Source organism: Tyto alba, unplaced genomic scaffold, assembly GCF_018691265.1.
Source record: "Tyto alba isolate M040663 unplaced genomic scaffold, T.alba_DEE_v4.0 Super-Scaffold_40, whole genome shotgun sequence".
NCBI lineage: Eukaryota > Metazoa > Chordata > Aves > Strigiformes > Tytonidae > Tyto > Tyto alba.
Genome location: NW_024881316.1, coordinates 7739997 through 7761788, shown reverse-complemented (window position 1 = coordinate 7761788; position 21792 = coordinate 7739997). Strand labels below are relative to the sequence as shown.

The 21792-nt window shown below is 36.7% G+C and overlaps 1 protein-coding gene across 4 annotated transcripts; it reads left to right on the top strand.

Moving 5' to 3' along the window:
* Positions 1 to 1739: 1739 nt before the first annotated feature.
* Positions 1740 to 21511, top strand: MANEA (mannosidase endo-alpha). Of its 4 annotated transcripts, XM_042802978.1 has the most exons (7): positions 1785 to 1831; positions 4909 to 4954; positions 7434 to 7563; positions 8235 to 8827; positions 12130 to 12239; positions 15293 to 15369; positions 16077 to 21511. In XM_042802978.1, exons 4-7 carry the CDS (start codon positions 8278 to 8280, stop codon positions 16711 to 16713), a joined length of 1374 nt encoding a protein of 457 aa, XP_042658912.1. In that variant the 5' UTR covers positions 1785 to 1831; positions 4909 to 4954; positions 7434 to 7563; positions 8235 to 8277; the 3' UTR covers positions 16714 to 21511. The 4 variants fall into 4 exon arrangements, with proteins under 4 accessions (XP_042658913.1, XP_042658914.1, XP_042658912.1 ...); XM_042802979.1 differs by lacking the exon at positions 4909 to 4954 and having other exon boundaries at positions 1740 to 1831; XM_032989875.2 differs by lacking the exon at positions 1785 to 1831 and having other exon boundaries at positions 2322 to 4954.
* The last annotated feature ends 281 nt before the right edge of the window (positions 21512 to 21792 follow it).

Below are 21792 nucleotides of genomic sequence, written 5' to 3'. Positions count from 1 at the left end.
TTTTAAATCTTAGCCAGTAGATTCAGTCTGTTCAGCAAAAATGTTGCAACATAAAAGAACTATGTCAGAACAATACATTTTAGGGTTTTTTCCTCTCATTAAATGATTTTTTGTATTTCTTAACACTACTAAATTTTTATCATGTAAAAACATACTCAATGAAATATGACCAAACAAAGCTTCAGACTTACTTTTTCCACTTCTAAGCTTTCTGATTATCTTATTTTCAAACAAACTTTAGTTCCAGTAGGAGTTCTTCCACATGGTAAACAGAAAGTATAAATAAAACTTATGTCCTCCATAAAATAGAAGAGTACCCTCTTTTGTTTTGAAACAGAGAAGGAGAGAATAAGAACAGAAAGAAAAAAAGAGGAAGGAAAAAAAAGAGAGAAAAAAAGAAAGAAGACAACAAAAAAATGAAATGCAGTAAAAGGAAGATTTTGTAGCACTGTGGAAATGATGTGGTTATCAAGTTTTCAAATTTCCATCTCCTGTCTATTCATATGCCAACTCATTTTTTATTAAAGCATGACATTCCTGAATCACAACATATACCCTTTTAATGAAATTATTCAGATACACACAATAAATAACATTAGAAATAACCATTACTGCAAATGTATTTCCCATGAGAGCACTCGGACAGCATGAAGGAAACATCATGAAACAATTCTGTCAATTTTCTCAGAACTCAATGAGAACCATGGGAGATGTTGAATTTACTTATCTTGTTTATATCTACAGCATGAGACACTCATTACACAGGTCTTTTCATCCACATAGGAGGTGAAATACTGCCTCTGATGAAATCAGTAAGAGTTTTGCTATTGGTTTCAATGAAACTACAGTTCTGGTCACTGCACTGTTTCTCTCGGGGCTTAGATTCTTAAAAAAAAAAAAAAGAAAAAAAAAATCAGACAAACTACACCATGGGGATCCACTTTTCATATGGCAAAGGGAAGAAATGTTTTCATTCTATGGTAAAGCTGTGTTTACCTAGTGCAACAGTTTGTATTGAGTCAATCTGATGTGCTCATCAACTTCTTAAGGCCTTCTTAACAGAGTTCTGTTGAAAGTGGGTACATATTTTTTTTAGTTGATTTGGTAACTATTCTCATTTACGGCAACAATTTGTAGCCCGTTTTCACTATTTTGCAAGAAGGAAAGAGTAAAGCACGCATGAAACGTTCGCGTGTGAAATATCAGCGCAACCATTTTCACGTTACTGCAGTTATTCATGATTTACTCCCGTGCAGCTGACGCGGTGCAAAGCCGGGCGGTTACCCCACCGCCCCCTCTTGCCCCGCGCCTCACCATCTCGAACGCTTTACTCCGACGGCAGCCGCTACGCAGACCCCAGCCGTGGGTTTTACTCGGCCATCCCCCCCGCTAAAAAGCAAAAAAAAAAAAAAACCCAGCACGGAATTTTAAAGTATTGAAGAATTTTTAGGCCTTTTGAGTGGATTAAAAAAAAAAAAAAAAAAAAAAAAAAAAGCTATTTCAGAACTCTAGGAGGTGTAGCACGCAGCTGCTCAGTTCCCTTCCTCACAGAGGGGACAAGCCAGGGACCCCCACACAGCGCCCGGCCTCCCCCGCCAGCCCGCGGCAACCGGCACCGAGGCCTCACCCCCGCGCGCGAACAGCGCGGCCGCAGCGCCGCGCGCCCGGCCGCCGGCCCGGCTGCCCACAGGCAGCGCGGCCTCCCCGGCGCGTGCGCGCCCGCTGGCGCATGCGCACCCGCCCCTCGCCAGGCCCCGGCGGAGCGGCGCGGGCCCCGCCTTTCCCTTCCCCGGCCCCTCCGGCCGCCGCGCCCGCCCGTGGGCAGCGCCGGGTGAGTAACGGCGGCGGCGGCGGCGGCGGCTCACCGCTGGCCGCGGAGGCTGGGGAAGGGGAAAGCGGTAGCGAGGAGGCGGGTTGGGCTGGGCGCCGCGGAGCCCTGGGGCCGGGAGGGAAGGGGAAGGCGCCCCCCCCCCCCGGCCGGGAGCCGTTGCTGGAGGCGCCGGGGGTGCGCTCCCGCGAAGGCCCCTCGCCCGTGGCGGGGGCTGGGGCTTGACCGAAAGCTCCGGCCCTCGGCTCGTCGGCGTGAGGGGAAAGCGCGCGAACGCCCGGGCTGTGGTGGCCGGCTCGGGAGGAGCGCAGCGAGGGGGCTCCGCTCCCCCCTGTCTGACGCCCAGCGCTGGTTCAGGCAGCTGCCGGCTGCCCCGGGGGGGGGGGGGCTGCCCCGTGGGGGGGGGGCTGCCCCGTGGGGGGGGGGCTGCCCCGTGGGGGGGGGGCTGCCCCGTGGGGGGGGGCTGCCCCGTGGGGGGGGGCTGCTCGCTGCTGGGGGTCCGCGGCTGCTCCAACTTCGGTGTGCGTTTCGAAGTCCTTCCCCGAGCAGGGGAACGCTGGCGTGTTGAAATCGAATACTTTCGTGTAGTACCTGCAGTTCAGTGTTGGAGGCTGGCCACGTTTGGAGCAAAGTGCAGCGGGGTTGGGTTTTTGTTCTTGTTGCTGTTGTCTTTCGTCAATTCAAAACTGGTTAGCAAAAAAAAAAATAAAAAAAAAAATAATCACGTTCCCTGTTTTGTGAATAGTAGAGTTATGCATGCTGGAATTGTCATATTTCATGCACCTTTTTCTTTCTGGTGGACCAGAAGTATACTTTATGTTATTGGAAGTGCTTAAAAATATATATATATTTAGTATGTAAGCACAGCTATAAAGTGTCTGTATGCAATATATAATATCTTCTTCCATTTTTAATGACTTTCAAGGACTATTTTAAAAAGACTTTAGAAAAATATTTTTCATATGCAGACAATTTTTGTCAAATTTCCCAGTTTTTCTAAGGCTATAAACGCTCCCAAGGCTCTGGCAAGGAAGATGTGGTCAGTTGCTGTTGCTTTTTTTTTTTTTTTTTAATTACTTGTGTTCCCCAGACCAGAATGTGGCATGGAAACGTGGTGGTTTGGTCAGACTTTTATCAGCCCTCTGGTAAATTTACTGAATCTCACCTGGTCAGTCACTTGGGAACCAAAGTAATGTTTCTAGGTGCACATCTGCACTGTAGCTCCAGAATGGAGGGATTTGAAGACCTGGAAGCTTCAGCTCTGTCTAGAGCTGATCTGTCACTTCAGAGTTTTCATGTTGTCCAGACTGGGAAATCCTGGGAGAAGCTAATCTTAGAAAACTTAGCTGAGATTTGTTACCAGCCATGAGCTACCAACCTCAGTGACTTTTGGATGACCTTACCCTTGCATCAGGAGAATCAGATTTTCAGAGCTCTCTTCTGTATTGCGTTTTAATTTGTTATGTTTAATAAATATCAGAACAAATAAATGACAGTATTTGCTGGTTCTTACTAAAAACATCTGGTTTATCTGAACGTACTTTCTTAACATTGCATATTTCTCTTTTGGAATCAGTAAAACTGGAAAAAACAGCTCATAGGGTGGGGTATTGAAATTTGAGTTATCGTGTGACCAAAACGATCTAGAGTAATTAAACCCATTTTTTTCATCTGACTAAAGAAACATCCTTATTTTGGGAAACGTAATAGGGGAGAAAAAGTTTTGTTGTCATCTGTCCATCTGTATGCTTTCTTTCTTCATATAGTGGAAAGGACAAGCAGAAGGTTTGCCTGCAGGGTAACTTAAGGGTATAAAAAGCAGCAGTGAGGGAGGAAAAAAAAACCAAAACACATCACTGTCAAGTATGAGCTTGCATGGGAGAGGTTATCCTTGAGGCGGGCTTGCTATTAATTTTGGCGAACAGTTTAGAAAACACTTCAGCTTTTTTTTATGGATCCTTTTTTTTCATGGAGGTATTAGTTGTTTAGGAAAAACAGCTGGAGAGATTGTACTACCATGATGAGTTTCATGCTATTTATCCCCATATAAGAAACAAATTAATCTGGAACAGAAATGGCCAGAGAGGGATAAATAGTCTTACATTGATTTTTGTGCTTTTAAGTCCATATAACAGCTTGCAAACTCAAAATAAAATAACTGTGTAAAATGTTTTTGGAGAAGGGGACTGGATGTTACAGAAATATAGGTTCTACCCTTTGATGGTAAAGTTTCATATTTTTCTGATACGTAATGAAGGAAACTGTAGTATCTATAATTATAAAAGGAGAAACCAAAAGACATCAGTTGACTTCTGAGCTTTTGGTCTGGCCTGAAGGTAACAATGATTTGGAAAAATACGTATGGTAGTGAAGAGTACATTGACAGAGTTAACTGAAGATCATGACTTCTTTCAGTGGAAAATTTGCCAAAGGACTTTCCAGCATGGAGTGACTAAAAAAAAAAAAAAAAATTATTTAAAAAATGTGCAGTGTAATGCACCAAGTAAACAATTTCTGAGTTCTTTTTTACCACTCAGGAACTGGATTTAGGGATGATAATAATTCTGTAGCCAAGTTGCATGTATTACCTGTGGACTGAATTGATAGAAAGGAGAAATTTTTGGAAAAGGGATAGGGAGCAAAATCTAAAAAAAAAAAAAAGGCAAAACAAAACAAAAAAAAACACAAAACCCAAACAAGCTATTTTATGTCCAGGATGCATGTTGAAAGTCACCCCGTATTCAGGTGCGTTCCCTTAATCTCCAAAAGGAAGGATGTAGTATAGCTGAAACAGTACAGAAAAGAAACACCTCAAAAATGTTTAAATGTATCCAGTGATAGTGATACAGTATACAGATGAGAAATTTCTCTAAAGGAAAACTGAGAGCACCTGATAGAAGCAATTAAATTATTAGTGAAGTAGAAAATGTAAATAATAAATGTAAACAAATGCTTGATTACTCTCTTTTCTATTTTGAGAACTAGGGGCATCAAATTAAACTAGCAGGTGAGTTTCTAAACAGAAGGTGTTTTGGTTTTTTTTTCCATATTGTACTAAGAAATGACCTTTTTTGTTTCAGGGAAGTCTCTGATCCATAAATAGCTGAAGATGCCGAACTATTTCTGGTAAAGCATTGCTCTATGTTGGACCTGTTCTTTGCCCATACGCAGAGACTGGTGATACAAACTAACTTGTTCTTCCTTCTGACCTGTTATAGATGGAATCTTTTTTTGTTCTTTTACAATGAATTCACTGGGCAAGAGAACTAGCTTGGAACTACTTACATATTTGGCTGGTACACCAAAGCGGGTCTACAAGCCTGGGGTTACAATCCAAAAGCTGCTACTAAACAAGTCATCATATGATTTAGAGTAACTGTCTGCGTGTGAGATCTTAATCTGCATAAAGCTGAAGTTATTCAGGCTGACTTTCTCCTACTGATAAAGGGACTTGCTGTTAGATCCAAATGTACCCAAGTCCAAGGCAAGATACTTCAGAAGTATGTAGGAATGACCTGTGTACTCCAGTAAATTGAAGTCAGGCTGTAAAATTTAGATGACCATGACAAATACAAAATCACAGCTATTCTATCTTTAATGGCTGCTGAATCAGAAATGTATTCTAAGATTTTTCCAGTTCCAAGGATAGACATAACTTCAGGTAGCTGTTTCACATGGCATGTTTGCTCAGTCTGTTTCCCCAATATTACCATTCTTCTGTGGCACTAGCGTTGATGAGCATAATTTATCCGTCACTGTCTCTAAAGAGTATCTCTGAACAAGATTAAATGACATATGCAAGCACTGCCAACCTGTAGCTCTTCAATACAGCTTTTGCAGTAAAGGTATCTATGCCAGGGCTGAATTATGCATTCTCATTGAAACTGATGTCTCCCCAAAACACAAGCATTTACCATAGCTATCACTTGTTCTAGAAATTTTACACTTTGATGCTGAGCCTCTATATTAGCATACTAGAGATTCATAATGTGCTGTGGTAGACCAGGGTCTTTCCTGATGCTAGGCAAATTTTAGTAAGTATGCTGCTCATTTTTACTATGCTTTCTTAATAATATTCCATTGAAAAAATACTTGCTGAAATAAGAACATGGAGCACTAAGATCAATCCCTGACACTTCAGAAGTAGTACTTTATGGTAGTGAAACCTTGATGCTATAGAGGAGGAATTTAGTAGCAGATATGCCAATCAAAGAATAAAAAGGAACAGTTTATTCGATACAGAATAGGAAAGCCCAAATGAAAGACCTTATGAACATTCTCATTATAAACATTACAATCATGAATTCTTTTTCACAGAAGAGATAAAATAATAATTGTAGCAGTAATTTATCACTGGCAGTCCTCTGTTGTTTGATGAAGATCAGTAGCATCTGGGTTAAACTAAAGAAAATTTAATATATTAGTGCATTAGTTGGGTGAATAATATTGTTTTATTTAACAACAACAAAAAAATCCCATCCCTTTAGAAAATTTCAGTTTTTCTAATCTGAAAATTGAGTTAAACCCCCAGGGAGGGGTAGCGTGATAGACTAGAAAGAAGACTGAAAAGGTAAGGAAAAATAGTAGAAGTTGTTTGAGTGTATTTAAAGTTAATTTCTTATTAAAAATGTTCTGGACTCCAAATAATCTTTGACAAAGTTCAAAGAATCTTGGGATGGATTGTGAGCGATAGAAAAAGAACCCTGTAATTTGATGTAAAATGATGAGAAATCTGTTAATGAAAAGTCTTAAATGAAGTACTATAAGCGTGTATATATATGCCGTAAAATAATTTTCCCTGACAGTAACTAAAGGTGCGGTTTCACAGTCCAGTTGGGCAAGATGAATAGTATCATTTTCATTCTCTTCTCTTCCCCCATCTGTGCTATTAACTTTTGTTGGCATTAGTGCTGTCAGACTCATTCAGCTGAGTCGGCTGTCTAACAGGGTAAAAGTGCATAGGGGTTGTTTATTTTTGAGATGTTAGCTGGGTTTTGCTGTTGAAGTTATGAGCGACCTTACTGCGAAAACCAGGTGAATCCCAGAGGTAACTAAAAGTAGACAGCAGGTTGAACAGATTAAGGTTGGAGATGGAAGCAGAACTTCCCTTTTTGACAGTGTTATACTGCTAATCCAATTCAAGCTGTATTGTTAAAAAGCATATTCTAAAATTCCATATCTAAAATTATCACAGCAGTAACAAGGAGAGTGTTGTGACAACTGAGCTATATGTTAATACACTCTCGCAGTAGCAAAGAACATTGGTAGGAAACAAAGGTGAGACACTTTGTAAGTATTTTAAAACGACCTGTATCTATCTCAGTAAATTAAAGTAAGATTCTAAAATTTGGAGGTCAGTGAGGGAAGTACAAAATCACAGCTATGCTATATCTAGTGGCTATTGAATCAGAATTTTTTTCTAAGATTTTTCCAGTTTAGTATTGTCAGTTTTATGCATAATCTTTTTCCACATAATTCTGTGGTAACCTAAATTTTGTTAATCCTTTTCTCTGGCTTACTTGTGTTTACTGTTGAACAGGAATTAAAGTTATAAATAAATTAATTGGACATTCCGTTACACTGATTTTCTTCCCCATACTTTCAGGCCTCAAATCTTGCTGTGTACTATTGGTCTTGTTTTGAACTTAATCCTGGAATTCTACATGAAGTGTCACGCAGCTGTGACATTGTACTAACAGGCTGCCAGCAGCTAATTTACAGGCTTTCTGGTTGAGGTATGTCCTTAATGCTGTACTATTTTTCATTTACATAATTCAGAAAACAAATTAGAATTTTAGACCTGTAAAATTGCAGAGCATCATTGTTTAGAGTTTAATTTGCCAAAGTGTTTAGTCACTGTGTTGGTTAACTGTACATGAAGTGGTTGGTCTGAAGCCAATAAATAGGTTAGCAAATGAAACCTGTATTCTGAACATAAGGTGTACTTCTGTCATATCCCATTTTGTCCTTTACTCTTGTTTTGCTACGTTATTCTCCCTTCATGGCTTCTGCTTTTATTCTTCTTCTTCAGTTTTCTATGCTATTTCCATCACACTTGTCAAAACATGATAGTTCTGAAATAATGTAACCAGAATTTCAATTTCATGGGATTTATTTGGATTAAGAAAACAATGAAGTTCAGAAGTAAGATGTTTTAGAAAATAGGTTAGTCCTTGGTGGTAGAATCTTATAGCCTGACAGACAGTCTCAAATGTGGAAATTTTTTTTTGTCCTCACCCTGCTCCCCCCACCCCTCCTTTGGCAAAGGGCTGTTAGTTATATAGTCAGTGTATGTATCACATTTGTCGCCATATTATTTCCATTATGTAGGAACTTTATGAAGCATTTCATACTGTTGGATTAGGTAATAAGAAATCTGACTTTAAAATATTTGTCTTTTCATCAGTTGCGGCCAAAATCCTTCTGTTTGGATTCTGAACTATGACATCATGGCAAGATTTCGCAGAAGAACATGCATCATTTTGCTGCTTTTTATTTTATTTGTTTGCTCCATAATGATGGCTTTGAAGACTCTGAGACCTGACAGAGCTGGTTTTGGGGATCCATTTGGACTTGGTTTGTTGCCTGAGCTTCAACAACGGACAGTGCTTTTGGACAATAAACAAAATTCACTAAACAGAGTTCAAGGAGATACTGTAACACGTGTCAGTAATTTGCATAGTATCACAGTCAATACTATGAAAGCATCTATGCCTCCTGTAAACAAGCTGGAAGAAGAGCTGTCTTCTCCTAATTATAACTTTCACATATTCTACTATAGTTGGTTTGGGAATCCACAGTTTGATGGTAAATATATTCACTGGAACCATCCGTTGTTGCCACATTGGGATCCCAAAATTGCAAACAATTATCCAAAGGGAAGGCATAATCCTCCTGAGGACATTGGGGCCAATTTTTATCCCGAGCTTGGATCTTACAGTTCCAAAGACCCTTCTGTCATAGAAGCCCACATGAAACAAATGCGTTCAGCTTCAACTGGTAATGAATGTTAATGTTTCAGCATGTTTTTCATTTATCCAGCCTTAAATATGTGAATGAACAGAACTGACCCATTCTGCCCTTTTAAAATGTAATCCTGGAAGTGTCTGAAACTACTAAATGTTTTTGTATTTCTGAGTTTTAACCCTCAACTGAAACCTAAATCTTCAAAGCTGTGTCTGATGAGCGTAACAGCACAGAAACGTAAGAGCTGTATTTGTAACCCTGGAGGTACACGTTTCATGACTTATTAAGCACTGATAACATATGTAGGAAATACAGAAACCACTGCTAGAATATATTGTCTGTGCATTTTATTTTTAGAGATGAATACTTCAATTTTAAGAACAGGTTTCAGTAAATCATGTTAACATGGTTATGTCTGTTCCAATAGGAGTGGGGTTTTCTTTCTGAATTCTTTGTGTGTAGTAACAATTATGTATTCATATGTCAAAGAGCATGTAGGATTATAGCTTTTATACAATTTATATTTTATGGAGTGTATTTAGAGGCGTTCTCATTAGATACACAAATGTCTAATCCAAACCTCTTGAACTCAGGTGCGGTAGTTTCAGTGTAGCTAATTATAGTTTATTTCTTTGTCCAAAAGTATCTTCTTTTCTAATACAAACTGATGTTCCCTTTCTCTAAATAAGATAGACTATATACACATGAGTATTCATTATATTTTTGGTGTCATTCTTCATTGGTGGACTTTATGGTCCTTTTTATGTTCATTTTCTTTAAAATAAGCATTTGTGTAAGCTAATACTAAACTCTGAGCAGCTGCAGAGAATTCTCAGGTATTAGTTGCCAATAAGCACTTTTAGTGTTATCTAATGCAAAATAATTCATGGCAGTGTGATGAAAGCAGAGAGGGCACTTGTAGCTTTAGAGTAATCTGTGATGTTTCTCATCCTCTTAATACAAATGTCTAATAAAGATGAACTGCTGGTGGAAAAGGTGACAAATACTAGGAAGGATGCTGTGCAAAATAAGGTGGGTTTTTTAGTACCTTCAGTTTTCCATTTAAAACTCAACAATGTGAATGAGTAGTTCATGCTTCCTGTGACATACTCTTTGTAACATATTACTGATACTTACCAAAAGCAGGTTTTTTTCTGCTGTTATTCTTATTTATGGACTTAAGTACATTTGAATTTGTTCTCTTCTGTCTAGATTTGACCAGCATAAATCAACTTCTTTTCCTCAGGTCATTACTTCGAATATTGCATCTTTTCTTAATAAGAATTATACTTTGTTCATTTTTTGTGTACCGTGAGGTTGACTTTACAGTTTCTTCTTTTTGTTTCTCAGCCAATAACTAATCCATGACTTCATTTTACATAACACCAAATAATAATTTTTCTAGCATTTTTTGAGGCTTTATCAAGGATCTTACAAAAGCAGGAAAACATAAGTGGTTCTTTCAACCAATATTGTGTAATGATCAAAGGCATATAAGAGATTGGAGCAGCAGGAGTTTCATGCAGTGCTTCATTGATATTCCTATATTTTACAATTCTTTATTTATTTCCTAATTTTTAACAGATTACTACAGTAGATTTTATTCCTTGGATTGCTTGGTGAAATTTATTTTATTGCACCAACCTATTTTTGTGGTAGTTTGAAGTCTTTCATTTGTCTTGAATGACTCTACTCTGGTTTTAAACGTTTTTGTGCTATTGTTTTTGGCATCGAGTCCATCCTTTTTTAGACTCCTGAAGGGGTACATAACTTTATTTTTTAACCCCCAGGAAAGAAAATGTTAACTAGTCTTTCTCAGGGAAAAACCAATGCAAATGTGAATTTAGGTTCCTTAATGAGCAATTCTGTCTCCTGAACTTTTCCCTGTTTTCTAAAGTTATAGAAGAGGATCTTTGACAGATGTTGTATTCAAGATACCTTGGCTGTAACCCGAGTCTTTTGCTGCTGTTCTGTTTGTCCTTTACATATTACTAATTTGAATTTTGTCCTTTTCTTTTGTGTGAAATAAAAGATAGGGTGATAAAATGCAGTAAAGTATTGCATTTTTCTTGTCCTTAAACAGACTGTCTCTTGTGATAGATACTCTATTATTTGGGATTCTCTTTTATCAAAAATGTGGAGAGAATATGCTGATGGTAGTTGAACTAACTTCTCCTACGTATAGTGAGCTCAAATTTGTGGTTTTGATGGTGGAAAATGGTTGTGTATTCACTCTAATTTATGCTTTCTTTTTCATAATTTTGGACTTGTTTGTTTGGAAATTGTTAGTCAGAAATGTTATAATGTTAGTGAAATGGATAAAATTTAGAGTATATACTTCCCTAGAGTATACAGAGTATATACTGACTTGATCTGTGTACTTAAAATCTTCACCTAGTTAAAAAGAATCACCTTGACTTACTCTTCCATATGTTTGAAGTAGTATTGTTAGGAAAATATTCCTACATCAGTAGTTCATGTATTTCTTTGTCTTACCTTTTTCCTGATATTATTTCCAGCTACACATGTAAAAGGTTTATTTATTTATCTGGCAGCATTTTATTTTAGAAGGAAAGGGTTTAGCCTTTCTGAAGAGGTATGTGTTCTTTTGCTTTCACGGAGAGTATCAGGAAAATGTACACTATAGGGACATTGTATTTGTTGTCATTTATTTCAACATGAATAGTAACATCCTTAAATTATTGACAGTTATGCAAGCATTTTTTAGGTAATAAATTTAAAAAACAATGTCATATGGTCGGAAGGGTGGATTACACCACAGTAACTGCTTTTAGCAAGAAGGAAGGTTGTGGGGTTACAGCCACTGCTTCTAATATGAAATGGGTGTTTTGTAGTAGAGCCAGAGACAATGCAGAAACGGGGGGGGAGTTCAATAAGAATCTCTTTCATCACATGCCTAGCCCTCATCTCTTGAGTGTTCTCTAACCCTATGTATCTTGCTGTTCTCTGGCTATACTGTGGCATAGCTATAATGCCTTAGTTGGGAGCATTCTTCTGCTCTTGGTACAACCTGGAGGTTAGGATGCTGTGCTGTAAAGTGTGTGGGAATGGCTCTCAGTGTTAGGCTTGGGACACTGAGCACAGTTCTGTTCCCTTCACAGATGATCTTACCACCTTTTGCTTTGTCTTTTAAATAAAGAGAGAAGTTAAAATCCACTATCAGAATACTGAGATTTCATAATTGTTTAAAAAGTAATTTGAAGTTCTCATTTGTATTATGTGGGTTTCACAACAAAAAATAATTATGACAATGTTATAATGCACATGTTATATGTTAAACAACATGATTTAAAACTTAAGTTTTGTATTTTCAGGTGTAATAGTGCTTTCATGGTACCCACCAGGTATGGCTGATGAAAATGGAGAACCAACTGATGATTTGGTGCCTGTTATTTTGGATTATGCACACAAATATAGTCTAAAGGTAAAGTATTTTTAAGATGCATGAAGTAGGACTACTTAGGAGAGTAAACTTGCTAAGAATTTACTATATTTGACTCACGGTGTAGAACAGGAAGGCTTGTCATTAAACATAGAATGATAGAATACCGGGTTGGAAGGGACTACAAGGATCATCTGGTCCAACCTTGGCAAAAGCCCGGTCTAGAAAAGATGGCCCAGCACCCTGTCCAGCTGAATCTTAAAAGTGTCCAATGTTGAGGAATCACTTCCCTGGGGAGATTATTCCCAGTGGCTGATTGTTCTTAAGAAAAATTTTCTTCTTGTGTCCAATCAGAATCTCCCCAGGAGTAACTTGTGCCCATTGCCCCTTGTCTTTTCCATGGGCCTCCCTGTAAAAAGGGAGTCTCCAGCTTCCTTGTAGCCACCCTTTAAATACTGGAACATGGTGATAAGGTCTCCCCTAAGCCTTCTCAAGGCTGAACAAACCCAGTTCTCTCAGCCTTTCCTCACATGACAGGCTTCCCAGTTCCTTCATCATCTTTGTGGCTCTTCTCTGGGCCCTCCCCAGCCTGTCCACACCTTTTTTGTTTAGCAGGGACCAAAACTCAACACAGTATTCCAGGTTTGGCCTGACAAGCGCTGAATAGAGTGGGAGGAGGACTTCTTTATCTCTGATGATGATGCCCTTGTTGATGCAACCCAACATCCTGGTGGCTTTCTTTGACACTGCAGCACACTGTTCACTCATACTGAGCTTGTCCCCCAGGCCTTTTCCACAGACCTGTTCTCCAGCCAGGTAGATCCCAGCCTGTGCTGCACTCCTGGATTATGTTTTCCCAGGTGCAACACCCTACTTACAGGGCTTCGGGTTTTGTCTTCCATTGCACTGCACTTCTTTTGGGTCACAGAAGCAGGTATAAGTGTCCTTTGAATTACACTGAATTTTTATAAGATCTAAGCAAAGTTGTCATATAACTAGAATAAATATCATATTCTACCTTTCTTCCGTTTTGGCTCAGATCTAAAGTTTACAGAATCTACAGTATGTTGGTATGGATTTTTTTCTTTTTAGGAGACCGTTTTTAAAATTAGATGATACATTGGTTTCAAATGAGTTGTGGGAGCTAGGGGAAGTATATATTTCAAACTGTTATGGAATACAATGATCTATAAACTAAGGAACTTCGAGAAAGAAGAAAGACTAACCTAATTTTTTTCATTACTGCATAACTTGCTGGTGCCTGATCACAGAGTTCAGGAGCAAGCATCTATGAGTAGTAAAAGGAAATTAGATGTTCTAGTTTGAATGAATGTCTTTATTCCAGAAGGTATCAGGAATGCTTGTCTTGGATAGTAAGGTGAGAGAGGTGCTACCTTGACTTCAGGTTACTCCAGGGCATGACAGGATAGAAAGACGGAAGTAACGGCTTTCTGAAATAGGTGAAATATCAAATCAATTAAAGATTATGTGGATTGATCAGTAGAATCTAAAATAGTGGTTTAATTTTTATTTTTAGAGCAAAACTTGTGTTTTCCCTTGGGATAAAGAAAACATGCGTTGCCTTTTAGTCATGCTGAGTAATGAATTTGAGTTTTTAAATTATCTGAGTATCTGTATATGTTTGATCTCTGGATGATGTTGTCTATACTGGGGACTAAAACTACAGCTTGTGCATCTGCTCTGGTTTTAGTTGGTCATGCAAGTTGCAGATTCTCAGAGAAATGTCCTGTCACTAGTAGCAACTGTATATTCTTTGACAGGCAGGAGGAAAGTAGGAAGGCTAAATCAGATACATTTTGAAATTCTTAAAAATACTGTGTGAAATGCATTATGTGACATAAATTGTACATATGCAATAGTAAATTATTAAAAAGAAAAAAAAAGTATTATACTTCCCAAAAATTTTCAGATCAACAGATGGAACTTGCTCTCACCTGAAAGAACTTGCTAACACTCAAGTCTCTCAAAGGTTCCAAGGCAAAATGAAATAAGGCACCCAGGAAAATGCATGCAATAGTATGGTAAAGAACAGAATATGGGTGGAACTGCTTGGAGTAGTTACTGGAGCACAGATACTAAGTATAGATACTACCAGGGAATAATGCTACCTTCACTGTAATGTTTTTAAACATTCTTGAACTAGTAAGTTATTACAGTTAAGTATTAGGAATGTCAGTAGACCAAAACCAACATACAAATTATGTTTTTATTGTCTGCTAAAAGATATGTCTTTTTTGATTTGCCTGGTTTTGATAGTTGAAAATGAAGTATGAAATTATAGTGCTTTTTAACCTGTCCTGTCATTCCTAGTGGTTTAGTATAACACGGTATTTTTCTATAGTTTGTATGTAATCGACATTGCTATTGGCTCTACAGTGGAAATTTGCTACTGTTGCAGAGTTATTGAAGACTTTACTAACTAGTTTTTCAGAAGCAATTCTGCATTTGTTTCAATTAATGTAATATACTCTTCCATTTAATTGTGCACTTGAAAACAGTGGCATTTTAACATTGAAATTACTTCACATGTACAGGTTAAATAATTCTATTGGCTCCAAGCTTGAAATTCAGAGCAGTAGCAGTACATTATATTAGATTTAGTTTCAAAAGTTTATTGCTGTTGATAAATGTATAAAATTTTATCTTAAAATACGTTTTGAGACTGACAACTCTCCTTGGAAAATTATCTATAGCAAATTTAATACATAGTTTAGAAAGTAAATTTTAAAATGTTTCATTGATTAATCAGTTCTTTGACATTGGAATAGATATTTTATTTCAGTTTTTAATTTCTGCTGTAGTTTAAGTTTTTTGAAGCATGCTTGCTACTCGCTGTAGCGTAGGGAAAACAAAGTGTTTTGTTTTACTCTATTATGAAACTTCCTTGGATCTGAAGCTTCTCAGCAGTGCAGGAGTTGAATTAGGGTTGGATTATTCTCAAACTAGACTAATGAAAATGCTCTGTAAAGAACTATATTTAATGCGACTGGTACTTGCTTCATGTAATACGTGGTGCCCATGTGTTCAGTAGTATTTTACTTTTGTGTTGCTCTTACTATGTTTCCATCTTTCAGGTCACTTTTCATATTGAACCTTACAAAGATAGAGATGACCGCAGTATGTACCACAATGTCAAATACATCATTGACAAGTGAGTGCTTTCAGAATGGTTTCCTTTGGGGTCTGTTACGTGCTGGTTTAGGGGACTTCTGTATACTATCCAAAGCTTGGGATAATATATAAAACTGTGCACCGGGACTCAAGAAAACTATAAGAAACTTTGTTCATATTTCAGTGGTACAAAACTCAGGCCGTTTTTTAAATATTGAAGTGTGAATTTTACACAGATACTCAAATGTAAATTGCTTTCAATGTTCATTATTATCACAGGTCATAATATTTCAGATTACATCAGTTAAAGTATTAACTATGTGATATATAAATTAAATATACATTTTTATAGTGACAAACTAGCAGCTAGAGCTTTTATGTGTTGACCTATAATGATTTTAATTCAGCTTGACAAATTCTGTACAGGTACTAGTTGTTTTGTTTATCAGTGCTCCTTAGACTGTCTTATTTCACACTGAATTAGAGAATTGCCCTTCAGAGAGAACTAATACTTATAGCACATTTTGGCAGTAAGTTACTATTTTGTAGTAATTTAAAAGTTCTTTGCAGATTCATTATTTAATACTTCAGCAAACACTGGACTAAAAATGGTTATGAATGGTTATGTTTTGAAACGCGTGCACTGTCTTTTTAAATTAGTTTTTAGGAAGAGTCTTCAGCTCAGGTTGTGAAACAGTGTTTTCCAAATGGCAAATTTTGTCTTAACAATACTTGTTTGCTTTATAGATATGGAGGCCATCCAGCCTTTTATAGGCATAAGACCAGCACAGGCAGATTTCTTCCCATGTTTTATGTTTACGATTCTTACGTAACAATTCCTGAAATATGGGCAAATCTGTTAACTGTTTCTGGATCCCAGAGTATTCGAAATACTCCATATGATGCGCTATTCATTGCACTTCTTGTAGAAGAAAGACACAAGCATGACATTCACAGAAGTGGCTTTGATGGAATGTACACGTACTTTGCCACCAATGGCTTCTCCTATGGCTCATCTCATCATAACTGGGCAAGTTTAAAAGCCTTTTGTGATAGTAACAACTTAATGTTTATTCCAAGTGTGGGGCCGGGGTATATTGATACCAGTATCCGACCGTGGAACAACCACAACACCCGTAATCGTGTCAATGGGAAGTACTATGAGACTGCTTTCAGTGCAGCCCTTTTGGTGCGACCAGAAATTATTTCTATTACATCTTTCAATGAATGGCATGAGGGAACTCAGATTGAAAAAGCTGTCCCCAAACGGACTGGACAAGTGGTTTACCTTGATTATAAGCCCCATAAACCAAATGTTTACCTAGAGCTTACTCAGAAGTGGTCTGAGAAGTACAGAAAAGAACAAGAGCAGTGGCTTATGTGAGCTGTTGCTGCTGCAGTCGTTTCCTAATGCATTGCCTACATTGAGAAAGAAACTGAGAGCTGAAGTATTTGTTATTAAATGTCTTTATTGTAGATGTGTTCAAATTATTAGATCTCTTGAATGTATATGCACTACTACTGAATTTGAATTTTGAAGAGTAAAAAGATGCTGAGAATATTGGCATTTCTGTCTCACTGGATATTGTAGTTCAAGAATATTCAGGGAAAATGCTGGGGTTTTGTTTGTCCTTTTTTTTTTTTTTTTTAATTTTTTTATTAATCTTCATAACTTGCATGCTGAGCTTCCAGAACATCTGCATGGGATAACTCTACATGACCAAATTAGAGCAAAAATTTGACATAGTTATACTTACTTCCTTTATTCTTGTAGTTGCGTTTCTAATCAAAGTGATGCTGTAATCTAAATTTTCATCCTGATAGTTTCTTGCAGGATGCATGTCTGTAGTGTGTGGAATAATCTACATCTACTGTTTTTAATGCTTTGCATACAGGGAGTTATTGACATATGACTAGCTTGTGGTAACAACATTGATGAGGTTTGTGTGATGCAATGCTAGTGGTTTTTCTTAAAACAAACAAACAAAAAACAAAGTATTTGAAAGATTGAGTTACAAAGAACTGCTGAAAGATTTCTTGTTTACTTCCATTTGTTCTGTTTGGTACCTGGTGCAGACTTTGCCAGATTACTGGATACTGACCAATAACGTAGTTTTTTCTATGTTACTTTGAATTTAAAAAAAAATATATATATATATTTGAAACTGAGAGTGGAAAAGATTTTTTTGAGGGAGAAAAAAACCCCTAAACACGTAAAAAATATACTAAAACTTCCACTGTTGTATTTTGTCTGCAAATTAACTGCAGACATAGATCCAGTGTGTTTTTTAAAATGTTTAAGAGATTCTATAGCTAATGTCTTACTAGTCCTACAATAAAAATAATTTTAGGGAATGCTTTTTTGTTTCAGATTTAGAAGCATTCTGGATTGGTAGCAATAACAGCAACTACCCATTAGTTTAATTTGAAATCTGAGATTTCTATTTTTCATATAGTTCATCTAGTTGTTCCAGGATTCAGAAGAGTAGATACTAAAATCTTGTTAATGTTCGGATAAGCTCCCTACCAATACTGCCTTTAGTACTGTGGTGTGGCTGGAAATGTGTACTTTCAGACCTAAGAATCTCACCTTTCCAATGTTGTGATTATTAACTGTTTTTCTTAATGAAGATTGAAAGGATCAAGTCATATGGATGTTGTCTCCTCAGCAGTCCTTTTTTTTGGCATTTTCATAGAACTTCATAGGGAAGTACTGAACTTTGGAATAGTAGAAATTGCAGTGTTTTGTTTATTTGCAACAAGTGTTTAATCTGTACCAAAATGGCTTTTTTTTTAGTTAGTTGGTTTTTGTTTTTTGTTTTGTTTTGTGTTTTTTTTTTTATTATTATTTTTTTTTTTATTTATTTTATTTTTGCTTTTTTAAATTTATATACAAGGTGCTGATCCTGTGTTTTAGTTCATATGCTGGAACTGTTGTGACCACTAGAATTCCATTGATTTCAGCAGGACCCATGGAAATTATACTTTTTACTCAGTTCTTACAGTAACCTGTCCATGAAGTTGTAAGGCGAATGTGAGGACTTCTAGTTAAAAAAGAAAACAAGCCAAAATAGTCTGTTTTTTTCTAGAAACCTTTGCCTAAGCCAGTTACTACCAATATTTTCTAGAGTCCTTCTGGTATGAAAAAGGTTTGTTTATGTATCTTTCACTTATTTACAGTTTAATTCTCTTGTCATTTCTCTGCAGTTGTTAAAGAGATGAGATGTCATATAATGGCCTCAGCTGCTTGAAAAAAATTCAGAAATTGGGTGACATATATAACCTGGTGTGTTGAGGTGCACCTCTAGAATTACCGGAGTCTTATTAATATCTCTTCTTAATTTTTTGCATTTTCCTACTGCAAACTTCAAAGTGCTCCTGAAAGAAATGTTTACTAATGCTTATTTTGTTTTATTTATGCTCAGGTGAATAAACTGAAGTAGATATAGGTATGACCACAGTCACAAAATAGTGTCCGAGACACATGAAGCACTTGCTAGAGACTTTTACCACTTCCAAGTTAACCACTCACTTCACTTATTAAGAAAACTGATTTATATGTTTTTACCATAAATCCCCTAAATAACTATAAATAATCTGTTTTTATAATTTGTTATATGCTTATGTGTTTACAGCCCAAAGAGCCCATATATTTATCTGAAATGAGGTAATTATTACATGTTTGAATATCAATATTGCATGTATTAGTAAAAAAATCTTCTAAAATCAAACCTTTTGAAAGAAGTCTCTTTGTTTTCCACCTGTCTTGTCATCCACTGGTCTTTTCTCACTGTCGTTGTCTGAGTACTTTACTAGTCTTGACGACCTTGCACTCAGCTTTCAGCTCCTTACTTTCTCCCAGCAGAAATTTATTTTCTCCATGACTATAAAAGTTGCTCCTTCTGTTGGTGTTTATAGAAACATTTAAAGTTTGTTGTGTTGTACCACTGAGGTGATCTATCTTGTTTACAATATAATTTATGGTAACAGTGTAATGTATCTTCATTACTCTGAAAGACTTCTGTAATTGCTGTAAAGGTATCATTTAGCCCTTGCCATGAAGTGGTATGGGCCATGACACACTGGTGTCTAATGGGATCTTTAGAAGAATTTACAGAACTTCTGTAGTAAAGAATGAAGATTAAATGCCTCGAAATTCATCACCCGTGAGCACTTACTGTATTACATGCTTGATGTGTTTTAAAATATAAATATGCAACCTGATAAAATATTTCAGAGTTCAGAATTTAATTTGATGATCCTTAGAAGAGCTGATGGAATAGCAGCTGCTAGAACCACCCCACCTGCCTGCCCAGTAGTTTCTCTGTACTTGGAGCAAGTATTAGTGCTACTTCTTGTTATAGAGGATGGAGAGCTTTGCAGATGACCTGCTGCTGCAGTCATGATAGTTTTTGGAAATTTGAGTAAAAAAATAGATCTGTGGGAGAGGATTTGTACAAATGTAAAGGAATAAGATTGTTACAAGTGCATAGATATTGGGGTGAGGGAGGGGAAAGGTAAATGTATTTAGAAAGTGATTGCTCCAAACTTTACAGTTACAGTAAAAAAAAAAAAAAAAAAGACTCCAATATGCAACCAAAATTAGGGTGGAGGGAAGAATATTTATTATGAGTTTCAGATCTGAAATGGAAGTTAAGGAATTTCACTTCAGCTTTAAGCCCCTATTTCTTGAGTAATTGAAAAAAGTATTATAATGATTACTTTTAATATTTTTATACTGATTAATTACATTTGACTCATCTTGTTATAGTATGTTATAGTACTTAGAATGATACACTACATTTAAATAGATTAGGCAAGAAGCACTATGGGAAGTTCTAGTAGAGATCCATGCCATGCTATGCCTCTGCAAATATAGAAATACCTGAAGTTGTCGATCACATACTACTGACTGAGTATCCCCAGAGGGGAAATGGTTTCTGAAACAAGTAGCAAGTCTTTGTGGTAAAAGAAAACTTCTTTTTAAAAGAAAATCTATAGCTTTGTTTCTGCCTCTGTCAGTTGTGATCAAGTAAATTGTTTTAGTTCTATGAGCTGTTTCAGAACTGAAGCTTAGTACATCATCTCTGAAATAAGAATTTATATTAAATCTTGTATAGTAGTGCATGTTTCTCAGATCTATAAACTTGTACTGAATTTTGAGGGAAAGAACACATGCATATGCTGTTACTATTTCAGTGGCAAGCTGTAGATGATTGTGAATGTAGTTTCTGTACTGCTGTTCATCGTGTTTGTCTAGTGCCTTTCTTTTGAGGTGCCAGCGATTTGTCTGCTAAGATGTTGTTGAAGCAGATGGATCTTTAGTGGACTTCTTTTTATTATGAAACTTGTTAGGTATACACACACTGCAGAGTTTGAATTAACACGTTTTAGTTATGGCTCTTGGGTTCTTTTGAAAACATTTCACAAGAGTGTTTTCAGCACTGTGTTGCTAGTAGGAGAATGTATCTCTGGGCATATGGACAAGGACATACTGTAATTTAGGGCACTTTTTTTGTGAATCTTGTGAACCTAAAAAGAGGAAATAAAGTATTTACAGACAAATTATTTACCACTTAATGTAAGCTGAAAATCTCTCTCCCAGTCTTAGGGAGTTTTACAAGTATTAGTCCTCCCTCATCTTTATACTTGCTTAAGATAGTGTCAGTATTTCATTCCTTTATCTTTTACTTTTGACCAGCATGTTAAATGTTGCATAAACTTCAAAAGTGGCTGTATTTCTAAAACTTCATAGTTGTAATAGTCAGTAAAGAGAATATACAAACTTATTGGCACTGCAGAAAAGCCTGATACGAATTTGATATTGTATAGGTATGATTTTGTTGTGAATGGGTAGTGTATCTTTGCTATGTATGGAACATGAATAAAAAAAAATTCATTTCTTTTAATAACCTACCTGGCTGTGGCAGAGATGCGTTTGCTTACATGCATATATAAAGCCAAGTGTGTGTTTGTCTATTTATATATATTATATATGTGCATATAACTTGAAGTAATTATTTTTAAAGTAGTATATCATTGTATTAAAATTACAGGCTGGATTCTGCTACTTTTAAGCAAGCAATGTTTTTAATTCCCTGTGATGTTTACAAAAAACCTAGTTGCTTATGTATGAATACTTTCATGAACAATAAACATATGCCCAAAAAGTGTGATTCAAATGGAGTGTGTGACAATATTTTTTTAATACTATGAGTTTAGAAAATGAATTTTTAATTTTCTATTACAGTATATATGTAGAATTTAATTAGACTGAAAACAACAGGCTTATCACAGCATTTTTAAACAGACAATACTCCTGAAGTTTTTAGGCCTGTTTGTATTGTATCTTATTAGGCTACTGAGTTGACTAGTTTATAGTGTTGCAGGTATCTTCTGAGTCCTGAGGTAAAACTGTCTTTTAACAAGGTAAAGCTGAAGTTTACAGTTTATGCAGGAGTTT

Bases quoted from the DNA above. Each gene is read 5' to 3' on its own strand.
- MANEA (XM_042802979.1), top strand. From the start codon at position 8,278: ATGGCAAGATTTCGCAGAAGAACATGCATCATTTTGCTGCTTTTTATT. The intron at 8,828-12,129 runs GTAATGAATGTT...TTGTATTTTCAG, and splicing joins AATGCGTTCAGCTTCAACTG to GTGTAATAGTGCTTTCATGG. The intron at 12,240-15,292 runs GTAAAGTATTTT...TCCATCTTTCAG, and splicing joins CACACAAATATAGTCTAAAG to GTCACTTTTCATATTGAACC.